The sequence below is a fragment of the Pantherophis guttatus genome, chromosome 2, assembly GCF_059756535.1.
Source record: "Pantherophis guttatus breed Tessera chromosome 2, ASM5975653v1, whole genome shotgun sequence".
NCBI lineage: Eukaryota > Metazoa > Chordata > Lepidosauria > Squamata > Colubridae > Pantherophis > Pantherophis guttatus.
In genome coordinates, this window is record NC_142064.1 from 210,055,063 (window position 1) to 210,080,267 (window position 25,205).

The 25,205-nt window shown below is 36.4% G+C and overlaps 1 protein-coding gene across 8 annotated transcripts in view; it reads left to right on the forward strand.

Annotated features, from left to right (window-relative positions):
* Positions 1–25,205, forward strand: part of MAPKAPK3 (MAPK activated protein kinase 3) — a 67,048-nt gene that overhangs the window by 27,754 nt on the left and 14,089 nt on the right. For 3 of the 8 annotated variants that reach the window (XM_087887699.1, XM_087887701.1, XM_087887702.1), the window contains exon 3: positions 13,817–13,926. The exons of the other annotated variants lie outside the window; for them this stretch is intronic. In XM_087887699.1, the coding sequence (XP_087743825.1) occupies positions 13,852–13,926 (75 nt within the window). In that variant the 5' untranslated portion in view covers positions 13,817–13,851. The remainder of the gene's footprint in view (positions 1–13,816; positions 13,927–25,205) is intronic. 8 annotated transcript variants of the gene reach the window in all.

Consider the following 25,205-nt stretch of genomic DNA (forward strand, 5'->3'; position numbering starts at 1 on the left):
TCAAACAGTCACACTCCAAACTCCACTATGGTGAAGACCAAAGAGCTGTTGAAGGACACCAGAAACAAAATTGTAGACCTGCACCAGGCTGGGAAGACTGACTCTGCAATAGGCAAACAGCTTGGTGTGAAGAAATCAACTGTGGGAGCAATAATTAGAAAATGGAAGACATACAAGACCACTGATAATCTCCCTCTATCTGGGGCTCCACGCAAGATCTCACCCGTGGGGTCAAAATGGTCACAAGAATGGTGAGCAAAAATCCCAGAACCACACGGGGGGACCTAGTGAATGACTTGCAGAGAGCTGGGACCAACGTAACAAAGGCTACCATCAGTAACACACTATGCAGCCAGGGACTCAGATCCTGCAGTGCCAGACGTGTCCTCCTGCTTAAGCCAGTACATGTCCGGGCCCGTCTGAAGTTTGCTGGAGAGCATTTGGATGATCCAGAAGAGGATTGGGAGAATGTCATATGGTCAGATGAAACCAAAGTAGAACTGTTTGGTAGAAACACAACTCGTCGTGTTTGGAGGAGAGAGAATGCTGAGTTGCATCCAAAGAACACCATACCTACTGTGAAGCATGGGGATGGCAACATCATGCTTTGGGGCTGTTTCTCTGCAAAGGGACCAGGATGACTGATCCATGTATAGGAAAGAATGAATGGGGCCATGTATCGGGAGATTTTGAGTGCAAACCTCCTTCCATCAGCAAGGGCATTGAAGATGAAACGTGGCTGAGTCTTTCAGCATAACAATGATCCCAAACACACTGCCCAGGCAACGAAGGGGTGGCTTTGTAAGAAGCATTTCAAGGTCCTGGAGTGGCCTAGCCAGTCTCCAGATCTCAACCCCATAGAAAACCTTTGGAGGGAGTTGAAAGTCCATGTTGCCCAGCGACAGCCCCAAAACATCACTGCTCTAGAGGAGATCTGCATGGAGGAATGGGCCAACATACCAGCAACAGTGTGTGCCAACCTTGTGAAGACTTACAGAAAACGTTTGACCTCTGTCATTGCCAACAAAGGATATATAACAAAGTATTGAGATGAACTTTTGATATTGACCAATACTTATTTTCCACCATAATTTGCAAATAAATTCTTTCCAAATCGGACAATGTGATTGTCTGGATTTGTTTTCTCATTTTGTCTCTCATAGTTGAGGTCTACCTATGATGTCAATTACAGGCCTCTCTCATCTTTTTAAGTGGGAGAACTTGCACAATTGGTGGCTGACTAAATACTTTTTTGCCCCACTGTATTCAGGTTTCCTAGAAATACCATAAATCACTGGGTGGCCATCAAAATCAAATATGTAACTGATTAATACTTATTATTCTTGTTAACTACCCTGTTTCCCCCAAAATAAGACATCCCCTGATAATAAGCCCAATCAGGCTTTTGAGCGCATAGCAATAAGGCCAAGCGCTTATTTCAGGGTTCAAAAAAAATATAAGACGGGGTCTTATTTTCGAGGAAATACAGTAGAAATGTTGATATTTTATCAATTGACTTCATTGTTATGAACTTTTATTTTGCATGTCTATGGAGATTCTTAACCATCGAGGTCATGGTTGTTCCAAAGGTGCTTTTTCAAAAATGCAACTGGACTTCTTTGATCTTTTTCCTTTGAAAAATTTTGCTTCTCATCCAAGAAGCTTCTTCAATTCAGTTTATTTTGCATGTAATAATGTAATATTCCTATTACATTTTTTCTAACACAATAATTCTGGTTTGAAATTGTGACCTACATAAACTGTTTGAACATTTTAATGTAAAATTTCAAATCCAAAAATCATCCTCAAATGTATATGTAATCAAATAATATAAAAAGCTATGGCTACATAATTCTCTGAAAATACTGGAAACTCCTAAAGTTGGATTTATTTCTGTATTATTAAACATTTTAGATAGGCATCATGAATTCCATCAGACCCTCCAATTGTTTGTGATAAATAAAAGTATAGCACAATGGAACATAACTTTTTGTCCTTCTAAAATTTATTGTACCAGGTAAGCTTGTTGAAAAGAGTAAATGGGTTGGATTTCACTGGAGGCTTACTAAATTTGGAAAATGACACAATGTCAGTCCACAGGATTTCCAAAAGCACTTTGAGAAAGGCAGACAGATAGGAAGGGACTGATGAGAAGGCCAATTCATTTATGATGGTTCAGTATGGAGTGGAAATTTCCTTCGCTGTCTGAGTACTATATTATCTTTTCTCTTGTTGCTAAGGTATTCAGTATTATACTGTGAAACATAGAATGAACAAGGAAATTACTTGGAGTAGCTGGAAAACATTCATTTTGTTTTATGAATTTAGCAGATGCACTTGAAGCCACATGGTTATTATTAAAGTACTTTTCTTTGTTAAAAGAGTATAACTATCTTGTCATATAGGTGAAGAACAATTATAATTTATTATTAATGGATTTTATTGATGAAAGATTACTAAATGAGTACATGCTCTTCCAATAGAAAAGACTACATACTCTAGAGTTCTTTCCAGCCCCTACATATCTTTAACTCTACATATCTTTTTGTAGCCAATGAAAACTGTAAGATACCAGAATTGGGCATTAAATCTACTGTACAGAATATGGATTCCTTCCCCACAAAATGGAAAATAGTGATAAAATCATACTCATCCAATCATTTGCCTGAAGGACTTAGTACTATTTCTCAAGCCATATATGAGTAAATAGAAAGAAATAAAAAAACAATGTCATGCTATTATGATGTATTTATAACATCTCCACCCCGGACATTTCCACCCCAGACCACCCCAACGATGCCCTTGAAGTGATGTCCCGGTGCCTGGAGGCCATACGGATCTGGATGGGGAGGAACAGGCTCAGGCTCAACCCATCCAAGACTGAGTGGCTGTGGTTTCCGACGTCCCGATATAGTCAGCTGGTGCCATCGCTGACTATTGGGGGTGAATCATTGGCCCCCATGGAAAGGGCTCGCAACTTGGCCGTCCTCCTGGATTCACGGCTGTCTTTAGAAGAGCACTTGACGGCCATGACCGGGAGGATTTTTCATCAGGTTCGCCAGTTGCGTCCCTTTCTAGATCAGGACTCCCTACACACAGTCACTCATGCCCTCGTCACCTCTCGTCTGGACTATTGTAACGCGCTCTACATGGGGCTCCCCTTGAGGTGCACTCGGAGGCTCCAACTGGCGCAGAGTGCGGCCGCGCAGATGGTGATGGGAGCAACGTGGAGCTCCCATGTAACACCTCTCCTGCGCGAGCTGCACTGGCTCCCAGTGGTCTTCCAAGTGCACTTCAAGGTTTTGGTTACCACCTTTAAAGCGCTCCATGGCTTAGGACCTGGTTATCTATGGGACCGCCTGCTACCACCAATAGCCTCCCACCGGCCAGTACGCTCCCATAGAGAGGGGCTCCTCCAGGTGCTGTCGGCCAAACAATGTCGACTGGCGGCCCCTAGGGGAAGAGCCTTCACTGTGGGGGCACCTACGATCTGGAACGAGCTCCCCCCGGAGATATGGAGGATCCCGGATCTTCGCATCTTCCGTCGCGCGCTTAAAACGTTTTTATTTCATCAAGCTGGCCTGGCCTAAATCATCTCCTTTTTTTTAATTTAAATTTTAAATTTTAAACACAAATTTTAATCTGTTTAATTATGGGGTATTTTAAAATTCAGCCTAAATTATTTAATTTGTTTTAATCTATTTTAAATTTTGTATCTCTGTGTTTTATCCTCTGGCTGTTCACCGCCCTGAGTCCTTCGGGAGAAGGGCGGTATAGAAATTTAATTTTAAAAAAAATGTACAAGAGTACAAGAGATGTACAAGAATAAGCCAACCCTCTATTTTAACTCTTCAAATCTGTTAGAGGAGAATATCTGTAGCTCAGGATAACTGTGGGATCCTTGGTGCTCTCTTGGTAGTTTTCTTATAAACATTTGATTACCAAACTAGGTAACATTATCAGTGCAACAAGGGAATGGGGTTTACTCTTATTTTTATATACTCCTGGGTTATCCTGCCAGTGTAGTTCCTTGATTAGGCTGTTGTTTACTATTGTTAACTGTTAGGTTGTTTTCCTGCATTGGTACTTCCTTGATTGGAGTATTGTTTACTTCTGATTGTTGATCTAGTATTAATCAATGGATGTTGATTGCTGTGGTGAGGTGTTTTGATCTTGTTTCTTTTTTGGTTTTTGATTGTCATTTTTGAGTGGTATGTAGATGTTGTTTATCTCTATGTGCCTGTTGATTTCTCTGTGTGCCAGACTTCCAGGAATTCTCTGTAACTTTGGGACTTGGCTTAATCTAACATCTCACAGTTTCCCAGTTGAAGCAACAGTTATGTCTGTCCATGTGCTGTGAAATGAAGGAGTTTTCATCATGTCTTCTGACTTCTAGTTGGTGTTCATGGATGCTCTCAGCTAGACTTCTGCCTGTTTTGTTCTACATAGCAGCTGTGTTTTAGATGACTCCTGTTTTGTCTTTTGGTTTTCTTAGAATGCTTTGGAGGGCTTTAGTTGGTTTGTGTGCTATGCTGATTGTAATAGTCTGTTGGTAGTTTCTGAGATGTTTTTGATATATGACGTTACCCTTTTCACAGCTTGGGTTGATTGTGCTATATAGTAGGTTGAGTGATGAAACACTGTGTGATAAAGTTCCATGGATATTCCTGAGTCCTTCGGGAGAAGGGCGGTATAGAAATAAAATTATTATTATTATTATTATTATTATTATTATTATTATTATTATTATTATTATTATTATTCACTTTGTTGGAAGATACTGTATAGATGATCTGTTTCCTTTTTCTGATTGGGTTGTTGCAATATATTTGTGCTCGTGTAAATAGTGTTCTTACACAGCTTCTTTTGTGGGAGGTGTGGTTGTTATTTGGTAGTGGAGCACTTGTTTGGCATGGGCGGTTTTTCAGCAGTCTTATATTTCTAATTTGCCATAAGAACAGGTAGTCCTCCACTTACAAAGTTCATTTAATAACTGTTCAAAGTTACAATGGCACTAAAAAAGGTGATTTATGACCATTTTTCATACTTACTATCTTTTCAGCATCCCCATTAATATGTGATGGTGTTGGCAACTGGTTCATATTTATGACTGTTGCTGTGTCCTGAGATCATGTGAATTTTGGCAAGCAAATTCAATGGGAAAACTAGATTCACTTAACAACCAGGTTACTAAGTTATCAGCTGCAGTGATTCACTTAACAACTGAGGCAAGAAAGATAGTAAAATGGGGCACAATTCACTTAACAAATGTCTCACTTAACAACAGGTATTTTGGGCTCAATTGTGGTCATAAGTTGAGGACTACCTGTATTATTGTTTTCTTTTTCCCTTGAGAATTTTGAAGATGTTGTTGATAGTTTTATGTGTTTTTTCTAGTAGGTCTTTTTTCATTAAGACATAGATGTCATTTACATAAAATCTATTTTTTTTCATCAGGTGGATTACGTGTTAAAAGTTGAGTTGAGAACAGACTGTGTAGTTGTTGAATTATTTTGTATCACCCAAAGGTGAGATATTTGGACCATATAGATCAGAGGTGATATTCACTTACCTTCGCTATCGGTTTGCAAATATGAGTGCGTGCACATTCGCAGGACTTTCCGCACATGGCAGAGCATTAAAAACGGGGTGTGATGACTTCCGGGCAAGTGGGTGGAGCCTCCGGCAGCCACCGCTACCGGTTCGCCCAAACCGGATAGAACCAGCTGAATACTACCACTGATATAGATAATTTACATTTTCCAATTTTTAAGTGAATAATAGCAAATGTGGTTGAAATGTTGAATTTTTATGTGAAGTTTTTAATAAAATTTGCTATTATGCTTTATTTTATTATTTCTCTGTTCCCAAGTAATCTTATTGAAACATTAATTGAATCTGATAGGGAATTGCAGCTGCATATCTTAGACAAAAACTCTTTGTGCAAGTTAAGATGGAGTCATGTTTATCAATTCCATAGAACATCATGTTCTGGATAATGACACCAGATGGCTTAATATGGCTTTTACAGTAGAAGGCTGTACATTCAGAAAGTTATTATTTATGTAAGTGGTAGCTATTTGTTTGACAATGCCAGCTGAATGCTCAATAATGTTTCTACCTTAATTCACATTTACAGAAGTCTTTATTTCAAACTATATTTTAAAAAGTAAAATATATGTGATCATATATATAAACTACTTATTGCAACTGACTTTGAGCAGCATACACAGTACATGTGAAAAAGTAAGTATACCCCCATGTAAAAAAATGTCTAACATAGGTAGAAATTTTATGTTCATTCAAACAAAATATAAAGATAGCCCTTTTTTTTTCCAGCCATTCTTTGGCAGATTTATTGGAATGTTTAATGCCATTGTCATGTTGCAAGCTCCATTTTTAGTTGAACTTCAGTATTATACTATCCCCAGGCACCCTCTGGTACAATGAAAAATTCATAGTAGATTCTGTGCCCAGGCTCTAGAGTGGCAAAGCAGCCTCAAACATAACATTCCCACCACCCTGCTTTATAATTAGTATCAGGTTCTTCTGGTGAAATATTGTCTTTAGTTTTTGCCGAACGTACTGCAGCCAAATAATTCTTTGCTTCTTTTGTCCAGATCATATTGTTTCAGAAGTCCTGTCTTTGCTTAGGTGTTCATGAACAAATGTTAATCTTGTCCTGATGTTCTTTTTGGACAGTTCCTCTTAGCGTATCTCCCTTGTAGATCTAATTTGTGTAACCTCTTTTTAATGGTAGACTCATGCACTCTGGTATCAGTAGTGGCAAGAACTATCTATTTGTCATGTGACATAATTCTGGGATTCTGTGAGACCTCTTTCAGCATCTCACATCCTGCTTTTGAACTGAACTTGCTGTGATGACTTAGCCTGTGCAAAGTGGAAATTGTTGAAAAACTTCTCCCTCTGTACATATATCTTCCAGACAGTGAAATGATTGATGTCCAACTATTTGGCAATCTTTTAAAATCCCTTCCAGTTATAGATGCTCTTCATAGGGATATATAAGCCTTCCTTCCAAAAACCTGAGTTTAATCTAGGCATACTGATAACACACACTTCAACAACAAAGAACAAATCTAACTATAATGGCTGAGGTTTAAATAAGATGGGTTTCTTCCAGGTCCCCTTTAACAATGTTCTTATCATTCACACCTGATTCTGGGGTGGTGCACATGATTCTGATTTTAGCTATTTGAGATAAGGATAAATGTAGGGTTGTGCTTACTTTTCCCACATGAGAAATTTGCATTTATGTTTATTTAAATTACAGAGTGGTTTACAAAGTGTAAATAATGCATGATATTTGTTGAAAGGAAGATCAAATATTTGTATGTTGAAATATGCTGAAAAAGTAAGAGAAAATCAAAGGGTATACTTTTTCACATGACTATACTCCAATCATAATTGGATTTATATATACTACAGCAATACAGATAGTCCTTGACTTACAGCTACAATTGAGCAGGGGTGAAATGCTACTGGTTTGGGCCGGTTCGCCCGAACTGATAGTAAAAAATGCTACTGGTTCGCTGAACTGGTAGTGAAAAAATGTAAAAAAAAGTTCTGATGATCAGCTAAGCGATGCACGATCGTTGGAACTTGTTTTTTTTACTTTTTAAATGTTTTTTTACTACTGGTTCTCCGGAACCAGTAGTTAAAAATGCTTTAAAAAGTAAAAAAAAAATTCCAACGACCTTTTTAAAAACTGTTTTAAAGCATTTTTTACTACCGGTTCGGGCAAATAGGTAGTAAAAAAATGCTTTAAAAAAGTTTTTAAAAAAGGTTCCGACAATCGCACGGCACAGCTGTGATCATTGGAACCTTTTTTTTTTTTACTTTTTTAAAGCATTTTTTACTACCTATTCGCCCGAACCGGTAGTAAAAAATGCTTTAAAACAGTTTTTAAAAAGGTTCCCAAGATTGCGTGCCACAGCTGATTGCCCCCCTCGCCGTTCTACTTATCTTCCCAAGCCTCCTTTTGGTGTGTATCGTGCATGCGCACGCAGCACATGTTTGGTGCGAACCAGTAGCAAGCCAGCGAACCAGTAGCAAACCGGTTCAGATTTCACCACTGTAATTGAGCCCATAATTTCTGTTGCTGAGTGAGACATTTGTTAAATGAATTTTCTCCATGTTACGACTTCTCTTGCCACAGTTGTTAAGTGAATTGTTGCAGTTGTTAAGTTAGTAATATGGTTGTTAAGTCTGATGAATCTGGCTTCCCCATTGACTTTGCATGTCAGAAAGTCACAAAAGGTGATCACAGGACACTGCAACTGTCATAAAAATGAACCAGTTACCAAGCGTCTGAATTTTGATCATGTGACTATGGGGATACTGTAACGGTAGTGTGAAAAATGGTCACAAGTCTCTTTTTTTGTGCCGTTGTAACTTTGAATGATCACTAAATGAACTGTTGTAAATCAAGGACTACATGTACTCAATCATCATTAACTTTATCGCACTGACAAAAGACTCTCCAGTATAGATCACAACTTCCAGAGGGCCATATGGATTGTAGTCTTCCAAGGCTTTCTGGACCAACCAAAGGCTATTCATAGTATAATAGTACACTGATGATGTTACCTGTTGGGTAATGAAATGTCTGCAAGCAAATACCCAAGGTCAGAGAAGCTGCTTGAATCCTGGATGGGAATACCATTCCATAGGAAGGGGATTGCAACAGGGGAGGACTACTTTGGGGCCCCTAGTGGTAATAGGAAAATTAAAAGACCCCCCCCCTTCCTGATCATGTAGAGTGTGCAGATATTACTGGAAGCAGTCAGTCCTGAAGATAACCGAGGACTTAAACTATATAGGACTTTAAAGGTGACAACCAGAACCTTGAATCATACTTGGAAACCATCTGGCAGTAAGTACAGCAGTGGTTCTTTTTTTTTAATGAACAGTAATCTACACAACAGTAATCTACACAAAAATAAAAGTATTGAGTGAAAAGCCCAAAAAGGAAAGGACACATTTAAGAGGGCTGAGCAGTAAGATTGGAGAAATGTTAATGTTTTGATGCACTGATTGCTACTGGTAGGCTCAGACCTTAAGTGTTACTCATGCTTAGCCAGGGTTGTTCTTTATTTTCTACCAGCATTGTTTTGGGCATACTTAGTTCTTAGTATTTGAGTCTGTTCATTATTATTTTAATGATTGTTATCCACCCAGAATTGCAGAAATGAGATGGCCAGACTTATAAATCATATACATCAATAGATAAATATTAAAGAAGAGCTGGATTTTAGTGTGCTATCTTATGAAGAAGAATGAACATTCGGCTTGCATCAGTTTGTTTGCTTTTCTTTCTTCCCGTATGATTAACTGCCCTTCTGTACTCCTGTAATCCAGAAGGCATGGTGAAGTAAGCAGATTGTTTTGTCACTAATGCTTGGAAAATTGGATTCATCTGAAGGAAGAAAAAAAGCCTTTCATCCTCCACTTAATGAAAAACTTTAGAATGGAATGGGAAATAGAGTGGATATTTTAGCAAGGTTGCAGAAATTATAGACTTCAATTCTGACAGGAGAAATTGCACAGAAAAAAATAGAACATGGCAGTTAAATGCCTACTGTTCTTGTTTATGAAGAATACCAGACATAGCTTCCTGGAGGATGGGTAGTGGAGGTATTCAACATCTATCTTTTCTTCCAGCTAAATATTTTTTATGTTAAGTCAATTTGACAATATTCAGGTAAGAAGTTTAAACAATGAAAAATATTGGGATATTCTCTGGTTCTGGAGTATTTTTTTTTTCATCTCAGTTTTTTTTTTTTAACAATTTCTTCTTATTTTTAAATGGTTTTTGATATTCCTAAATTACCAAGAACAGCTGTAGCTGAAGGTTCTTTCACTTTTGATTTGCAGCTTTTTGTCATTGAAGAAAAGGAATTCCCTACTGTTCTGAGTGGTATTTGCACTGATCAGGAATCCAGCAAAGGTTACTCATGCAATAAGCAGAGTGGCCTGTCTTAATTTTCTTTGTTCTTTATACTGGCAATGTTTTTTTTATGACAATGTTGATTGATTGATTGATTGATTGATTGATTATGGGCTATGAAGTTAATGTTAATTCGTAACAACCACATAGACCATTTCTGTAAACTTTTATCTCCAATCTAGCTCTCCAGGTTTTTCAAAGATGCACACTTTGTTTAATCCATTGTCTTTGCTGCTGATTGTCACTTTCACTTTCCCCCTACTTTTCAGACAGGTCTTTGCATTATGAATCCAAAGTAGGATAATTTGAGCCTGGTCTTTGTCCCTCAAGTGAAAACTCTAACTTGACTTGTTCAGTGATTGGTTTTTTCCTTTTGTTTTCTTGACTAACTGTGGCATTCTCAAGAGTATTCTCTAACATCAAAATTCAAAAGCATCAATTCTAATTCTATTCTACTTCTTCAAAATCTAACTTTTACTTCCATAGACTGAGGAAAATCATTACCTATATACTTCTGATCTCTGTACTTGTGTGGTGAGTGCTACATGAATTGATAAACTATTGTTAGATTTGTTATAGCTACCTGACACCAAAAGAAAATGATCTGTCACTTTAATATTTTCACTGTCAAATTTTAAGGGTGGCTGCTTTATCTGTTGTCTTTAGTTTGGTTGTTATATTAATATTAGTCCCATTTTTTTCATGGTGCTCCCTGATTTTCATTATTTGGCCTTCCAAATGATTTGCATTTTCAGCTATTAGAGAAAAAGATATATTTGGGAGGTATTGTTTCATCAAGCAATAAAGATGCAAGTCTGATTCATGTGCCAATCAATTAAGAGAATAGTGCTGAGGGCAGATTCTATTAGCTTTGTTGCAGTTGTATTTGTGTTTAATTGAGAAAAGAGGGTAAATGATTGTACTATTCACAAATAGTGTAAAATAAGTAGATGAATTTATATCTTTGTTGACTGTTTACTAAAGGAAAATGGAATGGGGAAATTCAAGACATGCAGATGCTGTTAGAAAGGTATGTAGTCAAAAAGTGTTTGTCAAAAGCAAAAAATGGTTGTGCATAAGAGTATGCTTTGTTATGTGAAGAGTTAATATGTAATGCGAATGGGATACTTAAGTATGTGATAAAATGAAGGGGCTAGAATAAATAGATGCTAAATAAATGCGATCAGTACAAAATCAGTAGTCTGAAGTAGTTTGGACATAAATAGAGAATGAATGAAAATACAGCTGCAAAGTAGTGAATGGGTTATTAAGAATGGGAAGACTGAGGAAGTTGGATGAAGTTGATGAGATCCAAAAGACAAGAAAAATAAGAAAATTAAAGAGCAAAAGGTGGTGTATTAGGTGGCCTCTGGATGTGATGAATGTTTGGAATTCAGCACTTAAGGATTTTTTGGGCTTACTATTTCTTACTCCCTTTGTGTACTTTGCATAATAGCGCATAACGCACAAAAAATATGAGAGAAATTTCTCCTGAAAGCTAAGATTGTATGTCCTTTAATAAAATGTTCAGGCTGTCTGTATCATCAATCAGATAGAAACTGATTTGGAGAGAAAATGTAATTTTTAAAAGGAGGGAATCTACCTTGCCACCCTGTGTAATTCTGTACATGTACTTATAGCAAAATAAGCTTAGACTTGGAAGTGAAATTTGGTGGAACGTTCTAGAAAAACAACCTGATAACCGGATCCTTCTGCCCACAAGTCAGTAATAATTTGCCTCTTTTCTACCTTGTGATAGATCCCATTGTGGTAATAGAGTGCAATAGCAGCATCTCCCTTTTAAACATGACCCCACATTCAGATTTATACATTTGTTGCTTTAGTAGGCTTGGGAAGCACCAAGTGGTTCTGGTACATATTATGGATATGTATTTAAATAAAGATATACACTCTAGATTGGAATAAGATTCATATTCAGGTCTGTATCTACATTTACCTTGTTGTACAATTTGTTGCGCACTAATACATGTATGCATATCTACAGCAGATTTAAAGCCAATGCAGTATAAGAAATCAAACCGTATGCTCTCTTTCAATCTCTATTTTCTCCCAAAGCTCTCCTTAAAATTATGTCCTTACTTTGTTTCCCCTAAAGTGCTGTCTAAATATTCCAAAACATCTGAGTATGCTACTTCATGTTTCTACCCTTCTCACATCCTCATTCTTCAGATGTCTCTTTTTAACTTTGGAGCAACTGCATCTATTCAGCATTTTCATAGAGTTCAAATTACGCAGTTTACAACAGCCCTGGGAATTATGGCAAACTGAGTTATTTTTAGGATTGATCTGATTACCAACCTGAGGAGAACTTCCTTTATCACGAGATGTTCGTCTCTGTACTGTAACCTCCTTGTAGACTGTACATCAGAAAGGAAGCAAAAAAAAAACAACCCCCCCCCAAAACTGTTGGAGAACATGTGTGCAAGCTACGGTAATTGCATCTTTTAATCACTACTTGAGATCTCATTTAATGAACATTCTAAGTGCCTTCAGGGTAGTAACGTCAGAGCCCCAGATTAAGTTGCCTGCTTTCAATATTGGGTTGTGATATTTCACCAGAGTCATTTTTAAAGAGCACTGAGATGTATGATATGTATAGTACAGGTAGTCCTTCACTTACAACAGTTTGTTTAGTGACTGTTCAAAGTTAATGCCACTGAAAAAAGTGACTTCTGTTTTTCACTCTTATGACCATTGCAGCATCCTCATGATCATGTGATCTAAAATTAGATGCTTGGTAACTGATTCATATTTATGACGGTTGCAATGTCCTGGGGTCATGGGAACTTTTGCAGACTTCTGACAAGCAAATTCAATGGGAAAGCCAGATTTACTTAAAACCGGGTCACTAACTTAATAACTCTCATTTAGCAACAGAAATTTTGGGCTCAGTTGTGGTCATAAGTAGAAGACCACCTGTACTAGAATATGCAAAGTGATAATGTTGAGATTGATGAGCCATCAATATACCCTGTTTCCCCCAAAATAAGACATCCCCTGATAATAAGCCCAATCGGGCTTTTGAGCGCATGGCAATAAGGCCAAGCACTTATTTCAGAGTTCAAAAAAATATAAGACAGGGTCTTATTTTCAGGGAAACACAGTATGTGTCTTTGATCTGTGTAAACAAATGTTTTTTCCCCCAGTCCCTTGCCCAATTCATTTTTTCCCCTTGTAAGGTAGTTCATTTCTGGCAATTTGAAAATGAAATAAAGAATATTTTGGAAAAGTATTCCTTTTTTAAATAAGTCTCTGTAGAAAGATAAAATGTGAGAAAGATGTTAAAATAAGTCCTGCTCATGAACCTAGACCAGGTGGTTAATATATTTTGATCCAGGTTTCTGTTTCCCAAAAACAGATGGTGCAGAAATAACTCAAACCAAAATTACATAATATAAACTACAGCGCAATATATATTTTTACATCTGAATACTTAAGGAGGGATGGGGTTTAGTCATGGATGTAAGCTGGCATTTCTAGGCCATTTACTATTTTAAAAGGCCAATATTTTTAAACTAATTTATTTATTATTAAATTTATTCACCACCCATCTTGTTTCAAAGCAACTCTTCTTTCAACGGTACTTTATGTAAATTTGTGGTCATTAGTAAATATTGTATCCAGCCAACAGGGAAAATGTAAAAGTGCTGGACTTGTTGCTACAATGCCTCTCTGAGCTTTTTCACTCCTCGTTACCCCACTGTTTATAACTTATATTTTAAAAATTGAACTTTGCTCTTCGATAGCTTGCCTGCTCTTTGAAATCTCTTAAAGACTCTCATAATGAATTTGTATTTTTCTTCGATTTGTGTTCACCCCTTTCAGGTTTTTGACATAGCTTCTTCTCATAAGACCTTTGGATGAAACCAATTGCCTGTTTAGTCCAGCATCCTCTTACCAGAATGGCCAGCCAATTGCCACTGGAAAGATCACAAGTAAGCCATAAAGGCAGTAGATCTCTACTGCTGTTCCCCAGTAACTGGCATTCAGAGTTTTCCTGGGGGAGCAGATAGTCATCATAAATAGTATGCATTACAAATTTATATCCATAAGTATGTCTACATTTGTTTAAAACAATCCACTTGATGGGTAATCTCACATCTTTTCATAGCATGCGGCATTTAACTGTGCATTTTGTAAAGTAGTACAGTTGTTTGTCCATTTCTTGTCCAAGCAGGCTAGTAAACACTTTCAGTCCCAATGTCTGGAAGAATTATGCTGAATCTTATCTACAGTAATAGGTCTGCATTTCTTCTGTCCTGTGGGCCAAAACTCTCAGAGTATTCCTTACGTTTTCTTTGCAGTACGAGAGATATATTGTCCCTCATGTATTTAAATCCCTGGCATGTGCAAAATGGTGAGGGAATGGCAGTTTCTTATTGGATTTTTATTGATTTAATTTATATGCTGCTCATCTTGCTATCCTTGCTATCTAGGCAGCTTAGAATACAATAAAAATATAGGAAACTTTAATATATATTCTTAAAGAACTTTGGCAACAACAACAGAAATAGAAGCTTTACATGTACAAACTATGTATGATCTCCCTTGAGAGCACTGAGAATTTTGGCAGAGATAGGGAAGATATGCTGTTCAGTCAAAGTCCTTAGGCTGTTTTCCTTGGCAAGGTGATTTGTTTTACTTTTCATAACTCAATAAAAATTGATTTACTTATTTCATAACTCAATAATAATTAAGACTGTCATGCTAACAGCACATGGGGGAATTCTTTGCTAAATTTTATATTGCCCTCTTTGCCTTTATTATGTTGTGAGTTGACTTACCCTTCCCCTGGGCTCACATTTTATAGAAGTAGGATACTAGATGGTAATTTAATTTTATTTTCACATTACATCAATATTTGAATTAGTAAATTGATGTATTTAGACTTAATAATTAATATAGTCTTTGAAAATCCACTTGGTAGCTTAAGGTGGCCAAGCAAGTGGGTTTTTTTTTTTTACATTTTTGTCCCTAATTATAGGAAGGCCTTTTGACCTGCCTAGTTTAATGTCTTCCCATCAACTTTAGTTGAAAGCAGATTGTTTGTTTGCTTGTGTCCCTGTGCACTTGATATGCATATGACCATAGGGTACCAGAGAAATAGAGATTGTGCATTATTTTATTTTTGCTACAGTGTTATACTGTTTTATATCAAAAGTCTTTCTTTCTTTTCTAGCTAATGTTCCTGGAGGCTAGAAGAATTTGATATAGGCTCTTTTTATCCTTTCTGTTTTATGTTTACTGTTTTGAAGCATCGGTAGCAAAGTTTTTGCTAGGATCTATCACATATGTCAGAATACAAACTTCATCAAATAAAGTTTACATCACAGGAATTAGGTTACTCGTTTTAGACATGTCAGCATCACTGGGGATGCATTCTACAGGTTTTGCTGTTTTTGTTTATAACCAATGGTTTTATTAAAATTTTTGTTGCAGAGGTTACTAATCTTATTCAAACATACAGGTCAGTGATGGCTAAGCATTTCCAGACCGAGTGCCCAAAGTGTGTGTGTGTGCACACATGCGAACACATGTGCGCGCGGCCGAACCCCTAAAATGTAATGCGCGTGTGGCCCATGCATGCGCCCCCCCTACATGCACGGCAGAGACCCGAAGACCAGCTGGCCAGCAGGAGCACACATGTATGTGCAGCAGAGCTGAACTGGGGCGATGGCTTGCATGCCATCAGGGAGGGCACTGCGTGCCACCTCTGACACATGTGTTATAAGTTCACCATCATGGATATAGGTGAACTGAAGTGTCCATGAAATGCAAGAGATAGGAAGACTTTTTTGTTACTATGTTGTACAGAACAGTTTTAGGATGTTGTTTTAGGATCTTGGTATTGTTATGCCTACTAGGAAACATAAATTAGTTTCAATCTCTCTTTTCCTACAAATTCAAGTCAGTACTTATTAAAGGGGCTGTTATATATATAAAAAAAATCTCCACTAAAAAAGTAATGCACCAATTTCTTTTCTGCTAATATGAACAAAAACATTCTGGGGTCCAACTAACCTTCATTAAATATGAATTGGAAACCTGGGAATAAAAGCTTGCAGCTTTTATAAAGCCTACTTAAAATTATTTTTTTTAATACTCCTGGTTTGAGTAATACTGGTTTGAGTATACTACATCTTTTGCTTCATTGCGGGAGCTGATTTCATGACTGACATTATCCTTCCGCTTGAAACTTTGCACAGTCACCAAGAATAATTTATCTGCTTTTTAGATGGCCCATATGCACATGCATGCCCACATGCCCACTCCTGCTTCAGTGGTGATCAACAAAAATGTTTAGGCTTCACTCTTAAGCATAACAAGCGCTCCCAAACTCATGCAAATAAACATGTTTAGAATTGGGCAGTTAATCATAAATTCATTTGGAATGTTTAACTGATTACTCATCTATGTGGGAATGAATTAATCAGCATCAGGAGATATTTTAGAAGGGAAAAAACATGTTTAAAATATCCAGCAATAGTGGACTTTGGGTCATCTATCTTGTTTTTCCCAAATCATCTTGATTTCTTCCTTCCTAGTATTTTTCCATATTTTTCCCATATCCTCAAGAAGAAAATAGAAGACGGATGAGGTTTTATCCCCACAGCTTATGTTCTGATATTCTCCTCTTCTCCCATCTGAAAAGTGTCCCAAGAATAGAATGATTGAAATATCATATATCTGATACCTGAGCTTCCCAACAGATTATCTTATATTAAGGGTCAGAAAAGTTATCATGTTCAAAATAAGCAGTAATGTTAAATAGGATCCTCTCTTAGAGAATAAATCAATCAGCTCTTCCTCTATTTCGAAAGTTGCGTTACTGAATCCAAGAGATTTCACTGCACAGTCATTGCAAGGACTGTATAAATCAGAGTCTCTGTAGGAAGCAAAGTTTCATGCAACTTTATTAAAGAGAATACAACAATACATGCAGTAGATACTTCTCTTGTTAATCACCTTATATATTTTTATGTTTATATGATATACTAATAGTTTTTGTCATCTTGTATTTGTTGGTTATGTTAGTTTTTGCAGCTTTACAGAGGTCATTTGGAACTTAAAAGAAAAAAATAGAAAAGCTATTATTTGTTCCAAATAGGTTCTGTAAAGTCTTCACCTATGACTCTATTATCAAGCACATGAGAGATTGTACATTAGAGGACATGCTATGAGTGCTCACCCAGTCAGGTTTCTTGAGCCAGATGCTAGTTTAGATATATGTATTTGATGATGGTGTGAATATATATCACAATGATGTATATAAATGAAATGTAATCAGTGGTGGGTTTCAATTTTTTTAGTACCGGTTTTCTGGGTGTGGCTTGATGGGCGTAGCATGGCTTGGTGGGCGTGGCAGGGGAAGGTTACTGCAAAATCCCCACTCCTCCCAATCAGCTGGGACTCAGGAGGCAGAGAATAGATGGGGTGGAGCCAGTCAAAAAGAAGATTTCTCTCCCCCTTCCCCCCAGTAAACAGACTTTTCTCTTCCCCCACTCCTTTTTGTAACTCCCTTTCCAAAATGATAGAGAACAGGCCATATCCTTCTGTGAGATATATTTTAGGTATTTGAAGAGCACTTTCAGTTCCCAGGATTTTCCAGTCAGATTGCTGAACCCCCCCCCCCAATAATCTTTTTTCAAAATTAAATATTTTTAAGTCTTTCAGTCTTTCTTCATAGGACATAATTTCTCTTCTCACTTCTGGATCCTCATTAGAGCATCACCCAGAACTAACAATACACAAGATGGGATCTGATCAAACCAGCAAGAAGTAGAGCAATTACTTCTAGTGAATTGGAAACTGTGTTTTGTGTTGTAGCCTAAATTGTCATTTGTTTGTTTTTTTATAGTTACATTACACTACTGACCGATCTAGTTTCTAATCCAAGATCTTTTTAATAAATACTAGTACCCTCTAGTACTAGTAGTACTAGTAGGGTACTAGTACCCTACTAGTATGTCGCATATTTGATTTGCTTTTCTTAAAAGGTAATAATCTTGCATTTGTTTTTATTAAATTTTATTCAATTACTTTCAGCCCATTTCTCTAACCTAATTTTTCCCAACCTTATAGCTAGTATGTAATTGTCATGCTGTTTGGAGAATTCTGAGTACTAAAGCCCATGCATCTTGAAATTACATGTTGGGAAACAGTGTTCTAACCTACCAGTATTGTTTTGAAAGTTAGTTCCATTTTTAGGTTATAGGTTTATCGTGCTACTGACAGTAGTTTTAGGGTATGATTTTACAGCTATGTATCCAGCTAAGTACTGTATTTTATAGTCAGCTGTTAAGCATAGTGCTAATCGGATCATTAGAAGGTATTTTATCAAATCATGTTGAAATCAAGATGCATTGTGTCTCCATTATTTTGACAATCCAGTAAATCACTTACCCAGTCAAAAAATGAGATTAGTGGCTAGACTTATTTTTGATAAATCCACACTGATTGTGTAAAAGACTGTGAGTCAATCTTTTGACTATGGTAATATATAAAAAAATACCGCACTTTTGCAATATGTTTATGAATCAGTCTCTTTATGATCTATTTATGAATCTTCTCAGACATCTATGTGACACTGTCTGTGTTTTTACGGCTTTTCCTCCCCATGCCCTCTTTTATTTTTTGAAGACAGAGACTTGACAGATCATCATTTAATTCCTTCCATAGGCTAGAATGCAATCCATCTGGTCTTGAATAGAGCTAAATTGGTTCAAAGTAAACATGCCTTTCTTGGATATGACATGTCAATCTCAAGTTTCAATTGTGCCCTTTCACTCTTCGCAGTTTCCTATTATACAGACTTTTTTTTAATTAGAAAAGACTGGATTAAAATATGAGTTGAATAGCTTTGACTTTTTAAAAATTATTCCACAGTATCAAATAAATGACCCAGGAAATGATTCTATAAGGATAGATACCTGCTTGTTTTTCTCTTCATATATACAATATTGGGTGATCAACGGACCTTTTCATAAAAATATTATTGACTTGAAAATTGCAGGAGTTGACCATTCCTATGACCATATACTATATATTTTAATGTAAAAGAAAAATAAGCCCTATTTGGTCACCTTGTGACTTAGAAAGAGCATAGCTTTGCTTATCCCTGCATCATGAATTTTTAAAGAACCTATCAATCTCCTGTATATAAGAACTGCGCCCATCTTTCCTTCCCCCAAAACACAAAAACCACAACTAACAGTGGGTAGTGAGGAAACAAGTCTTGGGTTAATGGGAAATAATTCAATGAAGGTGTCAACACAGTGTAAAAAGGCCAAAAGTACATTCAAAATAAGAAACAATACTGAAAATAGACACAACCTGTGCTGCTCTCTGTCAGTTTGTCTGGCTTCAAAAAAGGGTTGGACAAATTCATGGAGGCCATGGAGGGTCAGCAGCTATAGTTTCAAGGGCAGTGATTGCCTCCAAAGCCATCTGCTAAGAGATTAGTGGCTTCCTTGTACAGTTTGTTAGCCATTGTGACCAGTATGGCAGTGCTTATTTCGTTATGTTCTTAAAGCAAAATTTATTCATTTATTCATTCATTCAGTTATTTATTTATTTATTTTATTAGTTTGTAATATAAAATGCAAAAATACAAAAGAAAATAATAGGAAAAATGGGGGAGGGAGAAGGGGAAGGAAAACTGTAGGGAAAAGGGGAAAAAGAAAGAAAAGGCATTGACTTCCGACTCCCTCTGGTGCAGTAGAATAAGATAATAACATCAAACCTTGTCTTTTTACTTTTACATAATAGTTTAAATGAACCATTTTTATAACAACAAACCTATCTAATCAGTAAAATCCAAAATTAAAGTTTCATTTTTTTCCATCTCAAGTACAAAGTCCAGAAGCTGTTTCCAAGTAGAAAACAAATGTAATTGTGTTTTTTTCTTTTACCAAAGCAGTCAATTTAGCAGTCAATGATGGTGTTAGCTCCATCATCATTGTGGGAATCAAAGCATCCTTCCATTTTTTGTGCATAAAGTAAACTTGCTGCCCTCAACATACATAACATCAAAGTTCCAATTTTTTCCCCCAAGTCTTTTTCAATTAAACTCAAAATAAAAGTTTCTGGCTTTATCTTTATATTCACTTTTCACACAGGCAGAATGTAATAAAACCATATTTCCCAACAAACTGAAACTAAGGATTCTCAATACTTCTTTAATATTTGTTGGCTTTTATATTTTATATAATTTCCACAATATGTTATTAGTAATTAATTTGTAATCAGCAACATGATTTCATTGAAATCAAAGTCTTTCTAGAAAATGTAATCATCTCTCAGGCTCTTTAGTTTCTTTTCTTAGGTAGCTATCACTGTCCTGAAACATCAAACAAACAACTCCTAAATCCACATAATTGTCAGTGAAGACTGTCAGCTCCCAGTGTTGAACTGAATCTAAATATATGCCTCCAAATTTATTTATTTATTCAACTTACATGGCCATCCATCTCAACAAGGTACTCTGGTGATTTTCTATTACTATAAAAATCCAGGCCTTTCAGAAAGCAATGTGAGAAAAGCAAAAGAGAATAGTTTGACTTTTTTCCAGTGATGCTGCTTCTGATTCCTACTAGGCCATTAAAGTATAATTCAAAGTATCTTTCTTTTCTGAACATTTAATTGATGCTTCTAAGCCAGAGATGGATAGAATTATTAAAAGGGAATCAGTGGAGGGGAAGGATCAAGAACACTTGATCACTCCCTCTCTTCACCTCTACATTAGCTTTCTTAAGCTTCACTGCAAATTGTCCAAGTCCTACAGCTTTCTAAAAGTACAGAAAAGAACTTGCTTGAATAAGTTATTTTTTCAATAATTAATGAAGAGAAGATTTAATATAATGCCTCAGATTATTAAAAATTTTAAATTTATGCTTAAAAAACTTATCCTCTGCTAATTCCCAATAAAAACGGCCTTTATTTGCACATTCCAAAGTACCATGTGGAGTGGAAAATTATTAGCCTTAGGATATTGCAGTTCCCTAGATGTTGCAGTTCTTAGCACTAATAATATTTTAAAATATATTTCAGAGTAAAAATGCTTTATGCTGCTGCCTCTCATATTCCACCTACTTATTCAACACAGTATATATTTTCATTTTAGTTCAAGATGAATTTATTTAGACTAACTTTGAAAATGTTAGCACTGCCACTCAATCTAGCATATCCCAGATAATCAGTAGCATTATCTACTATCTAGAATTATGCAATTCTAGATTGAGTTCTGTGGACCCTTAATATTAATATTCTGCCTAACAGTAAAGGTAAAGGATTTTATTCTGCTAGTCGTAGCCAATTTTAGGGGTAATGTTCATCTCTGCTTCTTTAAGCCATTGAGCCAGCACTATCTGAAGACATTTCCATGGTCATATAGCTACCATGAAATAATGCACATTTAGGGTGTGTCAAATTTTTCAACTTTCAATTTCCAAACATTAGGGGTGCTTAAAATTTTTGATATGCGTTGGAGATTGTAAAGGTACTTTGTTTACTTTAATATAATTTAGATGTGCTTGGTAAGTAACTACATAAATATCATAATTTTTTAACATTTTATTTGTTTCATTGCACAAAGCATACAGTGAAACACGGAACATTTGTTACCTTCCCACTGAAGTGTGGTACTTCTTTATCTACTTGCATTTACATGCTTTTGAACTGCTATGTTGGTAGGAGCTGAGGCAAGTGATGGGAGCTGACCCCATCGCGCAGCAGTAGGTCTCGAACTGCTGGAGTACAGAGCTTTTCCAGTATCTTTTAAGCCACTGAGCCCTCCACCTCTCTGCCTAACAGTAATGGAAATATATTTACGCCTATAAGAGAGTTGCCTGAATATTATAGTAGATACATCTAATTATAAAAGGATGCTTATCTACTTACAATACATGCCAAATGTAAGAATTAAGATTTTGTAGATTATAATTAGGTTCACAGTGGCTTTGAAAATGCAAATTTTACAATGCCAGAATTCTATAGCACTTATATGATCCTCCAGCTCCATGGAAATGCAACTAAATTGATTGATACTTGTAAAAGTGCTTCATAAAGCACTTCTAAAAATCTATATGGAATCATGTCTCGTCTTTCTTGTAGGAAAGGTTATAAGAAGCACTTTTCTTCTTTGGCCAATAAAAGCAGAAATACTAGACACTTATCCATGCAATAACATAGCATTAGAACAAAATGTAACAAAAAAAAAAATTAAGCAACTTAAATCTTTGAACTGTACCAGAAATCATCTTTCTCAGAAAAAGTCTGCTCTTTTGAAAGATGAAGGGAATACCAACTGCTTCATATTTATTAAGAATAGGGTCACTTTCCTTGTTTGCTTTTACCAAAGATGTTTTTTTCTTTACTCTGTGCTCCCTTTCTTTAAGTATCATAAAACTATGATACCTCTAATGGGAATAAGGCTACAAACGTATATGTAGTTACTGTAGAATGAACTGATTGGCTACTTTAGAAAATTCTTCCAAATAAACATGCATAGAAAAATGCATGTTAATATTGTAAAGAGAGAGAGAGAGAGAGAATGAAAAACAATTACTACTATTTATAGTATATCTGTTATGTGGTGGATTAAAGTTGGTGTTACATCTCTGGGCATACAGATGAAGCAGAACTATCATTTATTTTTCTATGATATAAAAGGTAAAGGTTCCCCTCGCACATATGTGCTAGTCATTCCCGACTCTAAGGGGTGGTGCTCATCTCCGTTTCAAAGCCGAAGAGCCAGCGCTGTCCAATGACATCTCCGTGGTCATGTGGCCGGCTAAATGCCAAAGGCGCACAGAATGCTGTTACCTTCCCACCAAAAGTGGTCCCTATTTTTCTACCTGCATTTTTTGCGTGCTTTCGAACGGCTAGGTTGGCAGAAGCTGGGACAAGTAATGGGAGCTCACCCCGTTACATGGCACTAGGGATTCGAACCTCTGAACTGCCGACCTTTCGATCGACAAGCTCAGCGTCTTAGCCATTGAGCCACCGCGTCCCTCTTTTCTACGATATACTTGACTACTATTTGAAAAACTCCCTGTGCTCTGGATTTCATGCTTACTAAATGACAAACAAGGAATTTGCCTATTCTATTTTTTCTTTAGTTTTTGTTAGAGGGTAGCCATCTACAGCTACACACACAGCTACATTAAAATCCTAGAATGTTTTACAGGTACTTCTATCATTTTCTATTAGGGCTTTCCCCTCTAATTAAAAGTCATTTTCTTTAAAATACTGAGAATTCAGAACAGGCATTTTTTGCATATAAAAAAGAAAATTAATAACTGTATATCTTATATCTTGATTTGTAGAAAGGTTAGAACCACCTTCATGTTTTAAAGCTCCAAATCTAAAGATTATTTATGGTCAGTCTGAGTCAGTGGGGAGAAATTATGGTCTCCCAGAGCTTTGGGGTTTTTTTCCCTTTCCTTTCCATTTAGGGCACAGTAAGACATATTTATTTATTGCCATTCTATGCCACTATAATCAGAAATCTCTTCTGTGATTTTCTTTGTCTCTTTCTCATTACATCTCCCCCCCCCCCCAATCAATGAACTGTATCTTGTGATGATGGATATATATGATGGATATAAATAATTATTCTGATAGCAAATTTATGGATGCTTCAAAATGAGGTTTGGGAGCATACATTAGGGACTAAAGTATCAGAATGAAGGCAGTGATCCTTGGGAAATATGAGGTTAAATTACTATTTAGGAAGCATAGTCATACAGTCAGCACGTATTTAACAACCCTTATTTACTTAAAGATCCTGAAATGCACTTCACAACTGCCAAGTATTGTATTGAGTAAGATAAAGAGGAAAGGAGTAAATCTTTTTTAACATTGTCAGACAGGTTAAACTCCAAGCTATAAACTGCTTTAAACAAAAGTAAATCCTGTTACAGGTAGTCCTTTAGTTATGACCATATTTGAGCTTGCAATTTACCGTATGTGGTCATAAAGCAGATCATCATGTGACCATGTCCAATTGTACAACTTTTTTTTTGCAGTCATTATAAGAGTCCAGGAAGCAAACACCATGGTTGTTAAGTGAATCTATTGCTCACTATGGGGTGTTTTTTTGCCAGAAATTGGAAGCATATACCAGTTTCTTTAAAAAAATCAAACCCATAAATTGCGTCACTGCAAACATAAATGTGGACCAGTTGCTAAGCACCCAGAATGCAGTTACATGACTTGGGATACGGGGGGTGGGGAGCAGACATTGAAACTTAGAATCTAGGTTGTAAGTCTTCTTTTTTGGGGTCTAAGGACTATCTGTATTCTCTTTGGCTTCACCATTGCTATTACATATAAACCTATTTTGGGGCTAGAATATATACATAATTGACAAAGGTTATTTTTGTGTAAAGAAAATAAATCCTATAGTTCTGCCACCACTTTTAATATTACAAGCATGATTTGTAAATATTTTTCTCCCCAAATATCTATTAAATATATACTGGCTATCAACTCAACCCTTTCAATACATACTTCAAATTGGAAAAGGATACATGATCTCAAAATACATTTAATTTCCATTTGGAAGAGCAGCAGATTAAGGACAACAGGTTAAGATTACAGGAAGTCCTCGATTTACAATACTTCTTTTAGTGACCATTCAAAGTTACAATGGCACTGGAAAAAGTGAGTTATGACAGTTTTTCACACTTATGACCATTGCCGCAGCCCCATGGTCACGTGATCAACATTCAGACATTTGGAAACTGGCATGTATTTCTTACTGTTGCTGTGTCCCAAGGTCATGTAATCCCCTTTTGCAACCTTCTGACCAGCAAAGTTAATGGGGAATCCAGATTCACTTAACCACGTTACTAATTTAACAAATGCAACAATTCACTTAATAACTGTGGCAAAAAAAGTCATAAAATGGGGCAAACGCACTTCACAAATGTTTCACTTAGCAACATAAATTTTGGGCTCATTGTGGTTGTAATTCGAGGATTACCTATATTTCATTCTAGTGCACTAAGGGCAGTGCTTTAAAAACTCTTTTGTTTCTAAACATAGAGCAGCTGCCTAATCTGGTATCCATAATTTTGGGAGAAAAATTAGGGGTAATGAAGGAGTCCAACTGAATGAGCTTGACAGTTTTCATTCCCGTTAAGAGTTTTCAGGGCAGCAAATTTAGATGGTAAGTAAAAAAAGTTAGCTTAATTGTTACTCCTTCCTGTCT